Raw genomic sequence first — 15,399 nt, 5'->3', positions numbered from 1 at the left:
AAATCACCTGTCACCAGCCTGTCTCTGTACTACCTGAAAGTCATCAATATGACATGAGTTAACATTAGATCAGTGAAAAAATGGACAATATGTTACGTAAAAAGGCAACAGCAACCCGTGTTTATACAACTTAACATTAGCCTGAAATACGTTTTTAAAATAACGGTAATTGAACACTAATCCTCAAATATTACCCGATTTGATATTTTAAAAACAACATCGCTGTAACTACATATTCATGCTACATACATATGTCAGAGTGTTGTATAAATATATAAAATAAATGCATTTATTGACTCCTTATTACCAGAAATCGCAGTTCTGTCACTCTACTCTATCAGTTTGAATGGCCGCCAACGCACTTCCTGGAACTATTTGAAGTCTACATGAATCACGTGACAACCAAACATTTCGAACTTCCGTTGTCGCAACTCTCTCTCTATATGGCTCTGGGCTGGGTGTACTGCTCGAGGAAACTGAATTCACCGGAAGTGTAGTCTGTGGGATCCACAGGAGAAGCTTGTTTGCCATCCGCCATTAAACGTCAAAGAAGGAGAGAAGAAAACAAGAAGAAGACGAAGCAGAATGTGATGTTTTATCTCCGATCGTAACAGAAGAGGTAACAATGCTGACGCATAGATATTTTTCGTTTTCACTAGAGTTATTAAACATATGTCTTTAACGTTCAATCTGTCGCGGCGGGAAGCACGAGTTGTTTACAGCATTACTAAACCACTAACTGTGATCTTTCTTACTAAATAGTGGTTGTACATACAATTCAGCTAAAAACATACAGATACGAATGGTTTGTTTACCATATGTAAAGGGATACCTTACAATGCTGTTTCTGCTAGTCGAAAGTAATTTAAGGTCGAAAAAAAGACCGTTCAAACCGAAAGTAAAAGTGTTTAGGAGTGGGCCTCAGTGGAACATTCTAAGTAGATCCTCCCATGACGCGAATTTCGCATCTGAAGTTAATTTCACACGCAAATGAAGGGAATAAACTCAAAATGTCCAAGCGTCCACCTACGCGCGAATAGACCAGGGAAACCCAATTTTTTGTCAAACCTTAACGTTACATTATAAGGAAACAGCTTAACGTGGTTTAACATAATGTTTTTAACGAATTTCTGACAGATTTTACTTAGAATAAATACTTTCTGCTGTCAAAAGAACGAGCTCTTCTTCAAAATCTACCCTGGATCACAGTCAGAAGTTATTACAAACACTCATTGGTGATTGATAGTGACCGTCAAGTCAAAGTATTGTAGGCTATTAATTGTCACGTGGAACTTGAAGCTAATTGTAGCTACATTTTCTCTCTAAGTATTTTATATATATATATATATATACAACATTTTTTAATTATAGTAGTATAATTTATATCGGGATCAGGCAGATGCTGGTGGGCAAGCCATGTAATGCCAGAGTAAATTAATGCCCCAACTTACACATCTGTGTTCAGATCATCTTTTCTCCTGACAAAATCAGTGTAATGGCAATACATCCATCCCCTGAATGTAAACTTTCCATATTCCAAGCTTTCCTGATGCACTGGTTACTTTATGTGTTTGTGCAAATTGTGCAAATTATGAAAATAAATCTAGAATTTACTGGATTGTTGGATTTCAAATCAGTAGGGGTTGAGGCATCAAGCGTAACTAAGTAACAAGCTGTTTTATGGATGACAACTGTATTGTTATTACTGATCTCTTTATAGTAATTAGTTACCCCTCTAGTTACTGCAAAAAGTAATATTATTATTGCAACTAGTTACTGGCTAGCACTGCCAATAGTGGAAACAGCCTACTTCTGCATTGAATAAATATACGGTTATAGTTTTCCAAAATGTTATAGTCCAGATAGTTGTCTGGTTTTTTTTAAAATTAATTAATTTCCTTTTTTTTTGTCCAGAACATAACCAGTTTGTGTTGAAGGTATGTTTTAAACGTTAATATTAATAACATTTTGCAGTTCACATTGAGTTTTACATTTTTACATATATTAAACAAATGTCTTTAACATTACATTGACAGGATTTCCAGAATATATATATCTGCCACTTTTATTAGTTTCATTTTTGTATCTCATGTATTAATTGCTTGTTGCCAGAGTGTGCTGTGTACAACAATCTATTATTATTACATGAGAATAATCTCACTTTTTCTGTGTCAAAGGGTGAAACCAGATGAAGCTCCTCAAGACTCTCATACCCTTTTCTAACCAGCAGTCCATCACTGAATTGAACGATTGTGTTCAAAATGGAACCTCTAGTCATATGGAAGAGAAGTATGATAATTTATTATATTTATATGCAGTGTGCTATTGCTCGCTCAGAAAGAACATTTTGTTTATTATCAGTTGTTAATTATCAGCGTGGATCTGCGCAGCTTGTCAGTTAACAACGACTCTGTGCATTAACAGTTGCTTTTTGTGAAATTACACACGTGATAGAATTTACTGCTGATTAGAGAACCAGATTTACTGATGTGATACGCATTAATTATCGGCCGATATTTATCATGCACCCCTAAAATGGTGTAGCTTTAAATACTACAAATTCTAGCTTATGAATTGATTTCCCTCAGAATATTTAGAAAATACATTTCCATTTAATTCAATGGCATTTAATGTGCTTAACATATTATTTCAACTTTGTCTTCATGTACCAAAAGGTGAGACCAGATGAGACACTGCACTCTTAACTGCTGTCTATTAAAAAATTTATCAGTCAGTGGATGGACAGACAGCATTTAACAATGGAGCAATGTTTCAAGGGAGAGAAGTATGAGAATTTACTCTGGGTTAAAGATGGTGTGCGTGTTGTATAATACAATATAAGACAATTTGTTTACATTTTATGCAATATATTAAGCTTGTTTTTCTCTCTTTGTAAAAGTTTAAAAACACATAAAGCTCCATTGCCAGCTCACTTAATGCATTCTAGGCTGTTAAAATCCATAATGACTTGTAACAATCCCATATTTTTCTCCATTTTCAAAAGGGCGAGATCAGAAGAAGCACCATCTCCAGCACTCTCACACCTGTCTGTAAAAAGTGATCAGTCAATGGATCGGCCAATTGCATTCAACAATGAAACCCCTAGTTACATTAGGTATGAATAGTATGAGATTTTACTTATTTCGTAAGGAAAAAGTATTAGGTGTAAAACTGTTCTTGTCTTGCAGAATTTGTATGTCTCTTGCACATTGTTGATATTAAGTTTTGACATCTTGACAGTGTCAGACCAGATGAGGCACCATCTCCTGCAACCTCATACTTCTCTTTAAAAAGCAACCAATCAATGGATCGACCGATTGCGTTCAAAGACAGAACACAGCCTTACAGTGTTAAACGGTGTGAGAATTTATGTTTATATATTTTGTTCTCTCTAAAAGATTCTGTCATTGTGATATTTGTGTATAACCTAAATTGGTACTCTGACAGTCTGAGACCAGATGAAGCGCCATCTCCAGCACCCTCACACCTGTCTGTAAGAAGTGATCAGTCTATGGATCGGCCAATTGCATTCAGCAATGAAACCCCTAGTTACATTAGGTATGAATAGTATGAGATTTTACTTATTTCATAGGAAAAAATATTAGTTGTAAATAGGGCTGTGCAAAAAATCGAATGTGACTTTCATGCACATCTCATCAGTAAAGACGCTCCTTTAATTAGAAGTATATCTCCAGCACGTGTGTTCAGATCAGGGTTGCCAGGTTTCACAACAAATCCTGCCCTGTTGCTTCTCAAAACTAGTCCAAAACTAATCACGATTCCAGGAGGTTCCCAGATAAAAAAATTGCTTCCCGGAGTTAAAATATATGTTTTTTTTTTTTTTGGCATGGTTGTCTTGGTAAAATTAGCATTTTAGGGGCTAAATATCACGTTATTGGTATTGGGGTTGCTTCGAACCGCGGACATGAACAGTGTTCCCTACTTAGCGACTTTGTCGCTAGATTTAGCAACTTTTCAGACCATCTTAGCGACTTTTTTCCAAAAAAGCGACTAGCGACAAATCTAGCGACTTTTTTTAATTAGATTAACATATAGATTAACATATAATAAAAAAAAAACGTTTTATTGAGAATTTTGTCTGCATTAAAATGCAGTACATGAGCACAGAAAGGGCAAGATAATATGACGCACTTACTCCATGAATATGCTAATTAACATATGACGTCATCTAGCGGCATTTAGCGACTTTTCAGGCAGGGTTTAGCTACTTTCCATTGAAAGAAGTTGGCGACACTACACATTAAAAACAACCGCAGACTTGGCAACACTGGTTCAGGTGGAGCAGCAATTACTACACAGAACCGTAGTCTACCGACAACTAACACAAAATCGCTTTCAAAATTGACAAAGAATCGCCACCGATTTTAAAATCGATTTTGTGTAGATTGTCAGTGAATTACGGCTCTGTGTAGTAAATGCCAACCAGTGTTGCCAAGTCTGTGGTTGTTTTTCATGTCCGTGGGTCGAAGCGACAAAACCAATAATGTGATATTTAGCCCCTAAAATGCTAATTTTACCAAGACAACCATGCCATAAAACTTAAATTTTAACCCCGGAAAGCAATTTTTTATCGGGGAACCTTCTGGAAACGCGTTTGGGCTAGTTTTGGACTAGTTTGGGAAGAAGTGGGCAGGGTTTGTTGTGAAAACCTGGCAACCATGATCTGAATGCACATGCTGGACATATACTTCTAATTACAGGAGCGTCTTTACTGATGAGATGTGCATGAAAATGGCATTCGATTTTTTGCACAGCCCTAGTTGTAAAACTGTTCTTGTCTTGCAGAATTTGTATGTCTCTTGCACATTGTTGATATTAAGTTTTGACATCTTGACAGTGTCAGACCAGATGAGGCACCATCTCCTGCAACCTCATACTTCTCTTTAAAAAGCAACCGATCAATGGATCGACCGATTGCGTTCAAAGACAGAACACAGCCTTACAATGTTAAATGGTATGAGAATTTACTTTCTTTTTTGGCATATACTGTACATTTAATGAAATGACTATGCTTGCATAAATATCCCACATCTCCTTAAGCTTCTGTTATACTTTCTGAGTCCGCTATGGACCACTGTGTAGGCGTGACGTAAAAATAGTCATCGGAGAGTGTGCGTGGAGACCTTGAGCGGATGACTGCATGCCTCCCATTTTTTTGTGACCACTTGGACAAGTACAGTCAGTAGCCTTCAAAAGCACATGTGCATGCAGTATGAAAAAGCCCATTGCTACTCGAACCTTTGCAATCCTTCAATAAAACAATATAAAGACAGCCAGATGTGCAATTATTCTGGGCAATTGTTTGCTGTAGAGCGGACCATCGGTGTACGCTTTCGGAAGTATAAATGGAAGAAGTCTGCGTCCATGCTGTTCGCATCTGCCTCCAGATTGTAAATGCGGAAGCTATAACAGAAGCTTTACAGTATATCAGGCTAGACTGGGACACAATTTCAGGCTGAGAGTCTTGCTTGGATACAGCACTCTGTGAACAGCCAGCTTCTTTGGCAATGAATGTTTGTGGCTCCTTATTGAAGGGTGTCAATGATTGTCTTCTGGACAACTGTCAGATCAGCAGTCTTCCCCATGATTGTGTAGCCTAGTGAACCAAACAGAGACCATTTTGAAGGCTCAGGAAACCATTGCAAGTGTTTTGAGTTGATAAGCTAATTGGCATGTCACCATATTCTAATTTGTTGAGGTTTTTCAATTAAAATTTTCAATTAAAAGAACCAAAGACTTAAAATACTTAAATCTGTGTGCGATCATTTTTTTTTAATACACGAGTTTCATAATTTAAGTTGAATTACTGAAATTAACTTTCAGAAATTCCACGACATACTAATTTATTGAGATACACCTGTAATTTATATAAATTAAGAATAATTCAACAAATGTTGAGAAAGTGATACCAGTGTTCTCTTTGTGTGTATTTCTAACTTTTAAATTAATATTAGGTGGCTTTCATACTGGACATGTTTGCTGTTGTTCGAACCCGAGTGCGATTGTTCCCGGAACCTCCCGCAGCATTGGCCTGGTTTCACACACTCTTGATTCTATCAAACCCACCGGGGTTTGCACTTGCGTTCATCCTACGTCATCACAAACATGCAAAAAAACAACAGCAACAGAGCGTTGGTCAATATATAGTGTTTTTAAATTAATTTGATGCTATTGTGCGCAGCTGATTTAACGACATATGGGTTTACTGTATGTGAGTCGCTTGTAGACATGTATATTTTGAGGAGTCAGCAGATTACCATTAATTTGCCACTGATTCCAGTTGCTACATGCGTATACACTGCATGCTCACTCTCACTCGAATCCAAGGTAAATCAGCAACACTATTACTTATATGCATTTTATTTAAGAAAATACATAGACTAAAATGTATGTGCAGGTTACTTTACTTTCTCAACAATTGTGCACCTGACTCTGTGTTGCTTTCATATTCATGCGAACCACGCCACATTTCGAGTGCAATCGAACTCAGACCACCTCCTTCAGGTAATTTTGGGTTCGGTACCCCTGTGTACACCTGTGTTTGCATGACCGCTTTCACACTAGCCAAACGTACCGAACTCTGATGTCAATCGAAACCCAGATGCGCATCAAACATGCTAGTGTGAAAGTGTTCTTAAACCTAGCTCCCTTCGCTCTGTCCTATGAGGAAAGGAAAGAAAAAGTGAGGCACACAGAGCTAAAGTCCATTAGGAAGTGATGTCACATCCTTTCCATCCTTGCTGTGTGCATTGTCGTCTTTGTTCAATATTATAGTTGTTGTTCTGATTTATATAAATTTGTTTTAAATTAACAAATGCCAAATACTGAAAACAAGTGCCCTTGTTTTGTATTTCATTTTGAAATGTGTTCTTAACCTCATTCACAGTCTGAGACCAAATGAAACCCCTTCTTCAGCACCCTCACCACTGTCTGTGAAAAGTGATCAGTCAATGGATCGGCCAATCGCGTTCATCAAAGGAACCCCGAGTTACACTGGGTATGAAAAGTATGAGAATTTACTGTTTTAAATGGTCTGCTGTTGCATAATAAAGAAAATTTACATAAAGCTATCTTTTTTTGTGCATACCTTTTTATGCCTTTTGTACATTGTCAGACTTTCTGTAAGGTTTTTTTTGACAGTCTTAGACCAGATGTGCAACCTTATACTTCTCTTTTGAAAAGCAACAATTCAATGGATGGACCAACTGTGTTAAAAGACAGAACTTTTAACTGTTAAAAAGTACAAAAAAAGGTTTGATTGGATATATATGTACTTGGACACATGCTTTTGAAACACTGTGTGTGTGTGTGTGTACATTTAGAGGTCCTATTAACAATCAAACAACCATGCTTGCATAGTTCATCCAAATTTTCTATGTTTTCTATGCAATTCTGAAAATGCAAATGAGAAGGGATGACTTTTCTCTGAAAGATGTATGTTTCTTTCTTTCACCCTCACAGTCCAGATGAGTCACCATCTCCAGCACCGTCACTCCTGTCTGTAAAAAGTGAGCAGTCAATGGACAGACCTATCGCATTCAGGGATGAAACGCAGAGTTACAGGCTTAAAAGGTACTGGTAATGGACTCCATTTATATAGCGCTTTCAACAGACCCATGGCCATCCAAAGCACATTACAAACATTCACCCATTCACACTCTCATTCATACCCTGACGGTGGTGGTGTCAGCCATGCAATGCGCCATCCAGCTCGTCAGGAGCAGCTGGGGTTAAGTGTCTTGCTCAAGGACACCTCGACACTTGGTCAGGTGGAGCCGGGATTGAACCACCAACCTTCCGGTTTGTAGACAACCTACATGAACCACTGAGCCACTGCCGCTGGGATTGCATTGACAGCTCAAACTGATACAGTTGTTGATATAATAACTATAGTATCTAAGTCTAATTTCTTTCATTCCTCTAATACGTACAATATAATCCAAATCTTCCCTAAAGTATGGTGATGGTGTCCCATCAAAAAGCTACTACTGTATCGCTAGCTCAATCACACATGAGCACACAGATCTTTAGCATCTATACACTCTCACCGCTCTTCTCAGCTGTACGCTGTTACCTCAGGCCGAGGACGGCTCTATAGTCTTCCAACACTATCACTGTATGTGTGGTGGCCTTTTAAACATAGAATCTTTAGTACTTCTTTTACTCAGCTGCTCAACATATTCAAGACAACACTCCAAAGTTGCTTTTTGCAGTAATGAAAGTTTTATTACATTTATTTATTAAAACTACCAAGAGAGACTCCCTAAACAGAAAGACCCATGAACATTTCTACCTTGTAGTTGAGTAAAAAAATCAATGTCAATCACTGTAATTGGTTATACTGATCTGGTCATTGGTTTGTCATATAACTGTTAGTTCTACTTTTAAGCACTTTTTTGGGGGAAAGTATAGATTATTTAATCACAGAGACACAGTCTTTGATCTGAGCATTCTTAGTCTGCACTTTTCTGAACATTCTGTATTGAATAGGGATGTGCAACAGTGATCTCTGATTGGTAAGCTTCCCACTTGATACTTCAAAAGAAGTTAGAAGACAGATAATCATGGCCTCAAAGTCACGTAAGTGATGGCTGGTTTCCCTTTGAGAAGAATGATGAAAATACAGTTCAGGGTAAGCTGTGCAGCGCCAAGCTGTCACACACATCTACAAAAAATATAATCCGCTATCATCTAAAATGTGTACATAAAATATTTGGCTATAACAGAGTGGCAACTCAGACGAGCATTGAATCACCTGCCGTAAGACCTAAATGCAATGCAGGCAGAACCGAGAAGACGACAAAGCTGTTCGCTGAAATGGTGGTGAAAGATTTGCTGCCCATTAGTTTCAGGGACAGAGAAGTTTTACTTGTCCAGTGGTACCTGGCTGTTCCTGCAACATCTGTTCCAGCGGAGCGAATTTATTCCACTAAATGTGAACCGGCTGCGCACTCTGCTCTCATCTGAGCACGGAGACCGACTTGTCTTTTTGAATAGACATTTGAATGTTTCACCGGTCGTGGTAAATATAATATCCATTTTTTTAAAATAATAATATTATTTTAGTTTTGAGCTTTAACCATAGTTAAAATATCTAGGCTATTGGTCTCTGTTTTATACCTTATAATAGTTGTTTGGTTAAACTTGGTGAACTTTTTATTTTTTAAAAAACTACGTTTCACCGTTGGATCAAATATGCTGCTAAAGTTATACTGGAAGACAATGTTTTGTTAAAAAAAATGCAGTTGAATAAAGTAGCAAAAAAGAAAAAGTATCTTTGTGTGTTAATTTTTAAATCGCAGACAAATAATGAAATGGTCTTTATAAAATAAAAATACACTAGATATATTTGTAGCCTATTAAACATATTCGTAGAGATGATGAAAATTATTTGTTTGTAATAGTTTTTATCTTAAATATATTTTAAATCTTATTCAATTATTTAGCAATATTTCCATGCTGTTAAATAATATTTAAATAATATTTTGGTTGATCAGAAAGTGCAAATTGAATACAAAATATTCATTAAATATTCAAATACTACATAAGAAATAACGATAGTGACACTAATGTGAATTTATTGTACTTTCGTGTTTGTAAAGGGCAATCCGAGTTACCCTTTTTTTTCTTCAGATAAAAGTTGCAAGAGCTAGTCTATATCTGATTAATTAACATGAACAATTATGCTGAAATCGCTGCATATCAGCGGTTCGTTTCATACTCATATAAGCAATGCACGATAAAGATATTGCTCTTAAATGTTTTATTTTTCTATTATTATTGTTATTATTTTATTACTGATGTTATAATAATGCAGCCGAGCTTTTTTTCCTGTCATATTTGGGCATAATTCAATTCATATGGCTTCGAAAACGTGCAGGTGGTTTATGGAAAATAAAACTTAACTTAAAATACAGCTTTATTACACTAAATAACGTAGATGAAAATATAGCACAAATCTGCCATACATTTATAATGAGAACTTTATAGGAATCTATAGTAAAATCTGTCCTTGCCCATCTTTCAGCGCGCTGTCATGAAAACGCATCAGAGGGAGCTCGCTCTCTCTCTCTCTCTCTCTCTGTCTGTCTAACGCATTACTTAGCATCCTATTGTGCTGATACAAGTTGTAATGTTACGTCTGATATGTATCTCAGTTATCTGATCTATCATAGGATGTGTCATAGAATTAGCTTCCGTTTATTGGTACTCTTCACCTCAGGCAGATGTTTCGTTCTCCTTTATTAATAACATCGCTTCATCATAATCATAATCTAACCTTTCCTAATCATGTGTTTGTTTTCATAGACAGATTTTCATGTCAGATTTTTATTTTTATTTTTTCATTTTCATAACAATCTTCAGATTTTTTCATTATATATATTATGGCCATGCCCCACTCCCACACCCCCCACCCGCATTAAGCCCCACCCCCGATTAATTGTTTTTGAAACCTATCGATGATTGAAATGAGAAATTTCCCAAAATGCCCATCCCTAGTATTGAACATGCGCTTTTGACCCCTTCTGAGGCCACTACGTGAAATATTTGCATCACAGTATTTATTGAATAAAGTTACAGCATGTTAATCCTTAAAAACTAAAGATTATCTGAAAACTAAGGATTTTCTGAAGATGAATTATGCCAGTTCTCACTTTGACAAGCTAATTTGCTAATACAATTTAATTTTAATCATAGTTCTTTTAAAAAGCCCAAAAATGTTCTAAAAACGTAGGCACCAATACAATGGGCCTGTCCAAATATCCACACTTGCGGTCTTGGGCACTTGAGAGTGCATGCACACTAGGGGTGTGCAATGTATATTGTCTACGATAATATCATAATTGTTGTTTTAACAATATGCAATTTGACATTAACTAGTGTATCACAAAAACCAAACAAAAAGCAGGGAGTGCACGCATACATTTTAATGTAGGCTAGATTATTGCGCATGCAAATTTTAAAGTTGACGCTTTCTCTGCGTGATTTAATATATTAAAATACATTAAGAAATAACCAAAATTCAAGATTTGCTGGCAAAAATGTCCCCATATGACTTTGTCTTTTATATTTATATAATCTGATAAACTTAATCGATAACACACAAAGAGTGTGTTTTTTTTCTCTCTCTCTAAATATTAATTTCACATTTCAAATATATAAATATAAGTACCAGCACAGTAACACGCTCAAAAGAAATTGTCTTATCATTATCGACAAAATTCCAGAAAATATTGAGATATAATTTTGTCATCATCACACACTTCTAGTGCACGCAACCGGAAGTAAGAGTGCAAGACTATCCCAGGTCTTAAAAATGCCAAAATTTAGTGGCCTTACCTCGTACTAAATCATCACTTTAAAAGCGGAATTCTAAGTGTATCCCATTATGCTTCATTTTCGGAAAATACATCTTCTAGACATTTGCTTTGATCACGCAAGATGTAAGATAAATATTAATATTAAATATTAATAATGATGTATTGAATATAATTTTGTATTAAAATTGGTGAAAAGATAAGTGTTTATTTGTTTTTGTTCAACATTTGCAAATGTTTTTCCAATTAGCCTAATTAGAAGCACCAGTAGTTGTTATATGTTATAGCAATTACTGAACGGACATTTAGAATTTTTTTTTTTTTAAATGCGAAGTATTGAAAATCAAAACAAAGCTTTATAAACACTTTAATTTTTATAAAACTATAACTGTGTCCCATCGAGTAATGAAAACTTCTTCACACACTTGTTCCAAATACAGGTAATACATGGCAAGGGGTCAAGTGCAAAGACCGCAAAAGTGGATATTTGGACAAGCACAAAATCTCTAGAGTAAATTCTGTGAAAGTTGTGCACTGTTGGGCTGTTTGCACTGTATTGTTTTTATTTACTCTATTTTCCACACTGTGTTTGATTATTGAGTGTGTAATAACCACAGATGTTTCTACAGCACACTTTCAGCCACTCTGCTGACAGAGGATCACTACAAGTGTCCAGTGTGTACAGAAGTCTTCAGGGATCCTGTTTCCATGCCCTGTGGACACATTTACTGCAAACAATGCATTGAGATCTACTGGAGCAAACCAACTCAAGCTGGAGCTTACGCTTGTCCTCAGTGCAGAAAGAGGTTCAGAGATCGTCCTGTGTTGAATGTTAATGTGGCTTTGTCTAAACTGATTGAGGAACTCCAGAAGGCAGGGTTTAGTCCTGCTTTCCCTGTTCACTGCTACGCTGGACCTGAAGATGTGGCCTGTGATATCTGCACTGAGATGAAGCTCAAAGCTGTTAAAACCTGTTTGACCTGCACTGCTTCTTACTGTGAGACACACATCAGACAACACTACACAGTACCAGCACTGCAGAGACACAACCTGGTGGAGGTGATTGTAAAATTACATTGAAATTAGTAGCAGAATAGTTAGCTACTAGGGCTGGGACAACGCGTCGAGGTCATCGATGACGTCGACGCAAAATGTGTGCATCGATTTGTTGACCTGTTTTTATTTCTCTAAAAAACGTTTGCAAAACGTTTACCTTATGTGCGCTGAATATACACGATGGCCGGATCAACATTCTGTCCAACGTTATATAACCAATCCAGGGTTTTTTCTGCATCTTTTTTTTTGGCAGCTGTCAAAGCCTTATTTGATCGGTGAGTGATGCAGTCATGCTATTCTACTGCGCCTGACAGGGCGTGTATGAGAGAGAGCCCCGGCTGTGCGCGCGCTCTAACAGTCTTCAAACAACACGAGCGCTTCTTGCTCTCTCTCTCTCTCCCTTGTGCATATTAATCAAAATCATTAAACACGATAGAAAAAGGGCGAAACACCAAAGTTTCACGCGCGCTCGCGCACTCAGTCTTCAAACTATACGAGCACTGTCTTGCGCTCTCTCTCTCTCTCTCTCTCTCTCTCTCTCTCTCTCCCTCGTGCATATTAACCAAAATCATTAGACACGATAGAAAAAGGTTTTATTGAATGCTATCTCTATACAAGTGCAAATTAATGCATTCTTAGTCAGTCTTTTTTGTAATTTTAAGAGCAATAAACATATATTGCAATGTTAAGGAATTCATGTTTTTTTCATTCAGATATGTAAATCAACATGTATAAATTGTTAGTAGTCAAATAATGGGGAGATAATCGAAATTGAATCGGTCTGGAAAAATTAATCGTTAGATTAATCGATGCATCGAAAAAATAATCGCTAGATTAATCGTTTAAAAATAATTGTTTATCCCAGCCCTATTAGCTACAAGTGCTGCACAGTTAATTTAAAAGTTAAATTTTTATTACAATTATGTGTCCTAAATTATCTAATCATGAAATGTGTTGATAGCTTCATTCTGTTTAGATCTACTCCTACATCGAAAGTTTTCATCTCAATATTTTTAGATTGTAACCAGTCACAGACAGTGCTTTGAGTACACAAATGTAATGACTAATTAGAGTCCATAAGCCAATCAAAAATGACAAAGCATTCGTAATGAGTGAGGTTTTAGAATGTTAGTTTATTTATGAAGCACTTTATTAAATTTTTACATTGTGCTATTAATTTTTTAGCCAGTGTAAAGAGGGAAGCACATGACTAAAGTGCTCACATTTAGAGAAGATTTAAGCAAATCCAAATACAGGAATTACGATAGTCTAGCCTTGATGTTATAAATGCAAGAATAATCATTTCCAGGTCTTTTTTAGAGCGCCGCCTGATCAGCAGATGTTTATTCACTGCGGCACATGAAAACAACTTCTGATGAAACATCACCTGCTGCTGATATTCAAAAACTAGCTTCACAATACATGTCCACATGTTCTGAGAAATCAAAACTCCAGAGTTTTGTTTAACGTGAGCTGAATAACTGTGATTGCCCAGGCATTTTTTTGCACTCTTTTGAAAGCTTGCCTTTTAATCAACATAGTGTACATGGTGCAAATACTTAAAGAGATAAAAATAGATATTTTATGTAAACTGATTATAATGGTGTTAACAAGTGTAACTGTGTTTTAGATATTTTCTGTTTACACAGATGAACTCCTGAGTTTTACTGACTTTTAGTTTTTACCTATACAACTTGTAAATAAACTTGATTTGCTCAGAATTATTTGTAAATTAGCTTGAACTTTTGATTCTGCTTTGTTTAGGCTACTGTGTTAATGCAAGACAGTAAGGACACCAAAGAGATCAAAGAGCTTGATGTCGCATTCATTGATGAGGTAAAAGCTGTGATGTAGCCTCAAAGATCTTTGAAGCACACATACAATTATACAGCAATCACTTGTTTTTCTGACAATGTTTGCATATTTTCTCTGTTTTGGTTTAGAGTTCAAGGGATGAAAAAATTGAATATTCTCATCCAACTAAGTGCTTCTGCAGTGGATTTTCCAGTTATGGTATGTTCTGATACTAGTCTTATTAGCTTATTTACAGCATTAAATAGTATAAATTGAAATCAAATATGTTACAAGATGACAATACACACAATCTTAGCCCAACTTAATAAGCTCACATCAGGTTAATAATTCTTATTTGGGGGCTCAAGCATTTGAATTATAATTAGCATGACAATTTGTACAAAACAGTAATTAATCACTCAAAAGATGGAAAATTCTTGTTTATTTTACATACAGTATCTGTCAATCTGAGGCATTAGGTTGCGTGCGTTTTGCTTGACTGACTGATATTCCACAGTCTGTTCGGAAACCTTCTTTCAGTGAGTGCCTATAGGTCACCGGAAGGAAAAAAATAAACGAAATAATATTTGTAACTTTGTTTTTTCATCAATAATCGAAGCTAGTGTGTCGATTTTTTTTTTTTAGAATATTATTATTCATCATTGCCCATTTGTCATGTATAATACACCAACCAATCATGATCTGGCAAAAGAAGTTCAAATTTAATTGGACAATAATTAGAAGTTGAGCGGTCGTTTCCCATTCTTATTCATGATGAATCAGTTGAAAATTACATGGACAGACGTGCTTACATTTGTGTAGCGATCTGGATCTGCGGTTTGTCTCATTATATAATGAGTACTGTGTAGTGCTGCATATCTTAAATATAAGCACGCTAACAGGCTTGAAATTGATCCTGCTTGAATTCGTTCTAAATAACAAAAGCACATAACTTGATAATTACTAAATTTGCTTCTGTGAATATGAATTATTTTAACTACAGTGTTTTTCTTAAATTTTCCGCTGACTGTAGTGGTCAAATGTTACACATTGGTGAAGCAAAGCTGACTGCTATTTGTGAAAATGGGATTCGATGTGTTTGCCCTCTGGTTTGCCTGATAACATTCAAAAGTTGCAAATGCATTTTGCAGACACCACAGCAGTAAAAAGCTCATTCTGGTTGAGTATCATCTGTATATATATATATTGT

The 15,399-nt window shown here is 36.1% G+C and overlaps 1 protein-coding gene across 6 annotated transcripts in view; it reads left to right on the top strand.

Annotated features, from left to right (window-relative positions):
• The first annotated feature begins 489 nt into the window (after positions 1-489).
• Positions 490-15,399, top strand: part of LOC113058720 (uncharacterized) — a 37,319-nt gene continuing 22,409 nt past the window's right edge. For 2 of the 6 annotated variants that reach the window (XM_026226883.1, XM_026226877.1), the window contains exons 1-11: positions 490-619; positions 2,178-2,289; positions 3,005-3,115; positions 3,241-3,357; positions 3,448-3,558; positions 4,859-4,975; positions 6,908-7,027; positions 7,483-7,593; positions 11,969-12,398; positions 14,160-14,231; positions 14,339-14,408. In XM_026226883.1, the coding sequence (XP_026082668.1) occupies positions 2,189-2,289; positions 3,005-3,115; positions 3,241-3,357; positions 3,448-3,558; positions 4,859-4,975; positions 6,908-7,027; positions 7,483-7,593; positions 11,969-12,398; positions 14,160-14,231; positions 14,339-14,408 (1,360 nt within the window). In that variant the 5' untranslated portion in view covers positions 490-619; positions 2,178-2,188. Of the gene's footprint in view, positions 620-1,914; positions 1,938-2,177; positions 2,290-2,675; positions 2,786-3,004; positions 3,116-3,240; positions 3,358-3,447; positions 3,559-4,858; positions 4,976-6,907; positions 7,028-7,482; positions 7,594-11,968; positions 12,399-14,159; positions 14,232-14,338; positions 14,409-15,399 lie in introns of all 6 variants that reach the window. The other 4 variants (XM_026226882.1, XM_026226881.1, XM_026226879.1 and 1 more) reach the window with 4 other exon arrangements.

This window comes from Carassius auratus, chromosome 40 (assembly GCF_003368295.1).
Source record: "Carassius auratus strain Wakin chromosome 40, ASM336829v1, whole genome shotgun sequence".
NCBI lineage: Eukaryota > Metazoa > Chordata > Actinopteri > Cypriniformes > Cyprinidae > Carassius > Carassius auratus.
This window is presented reverse-complemented; position numbering and strand designations above follow the sequence as displayed.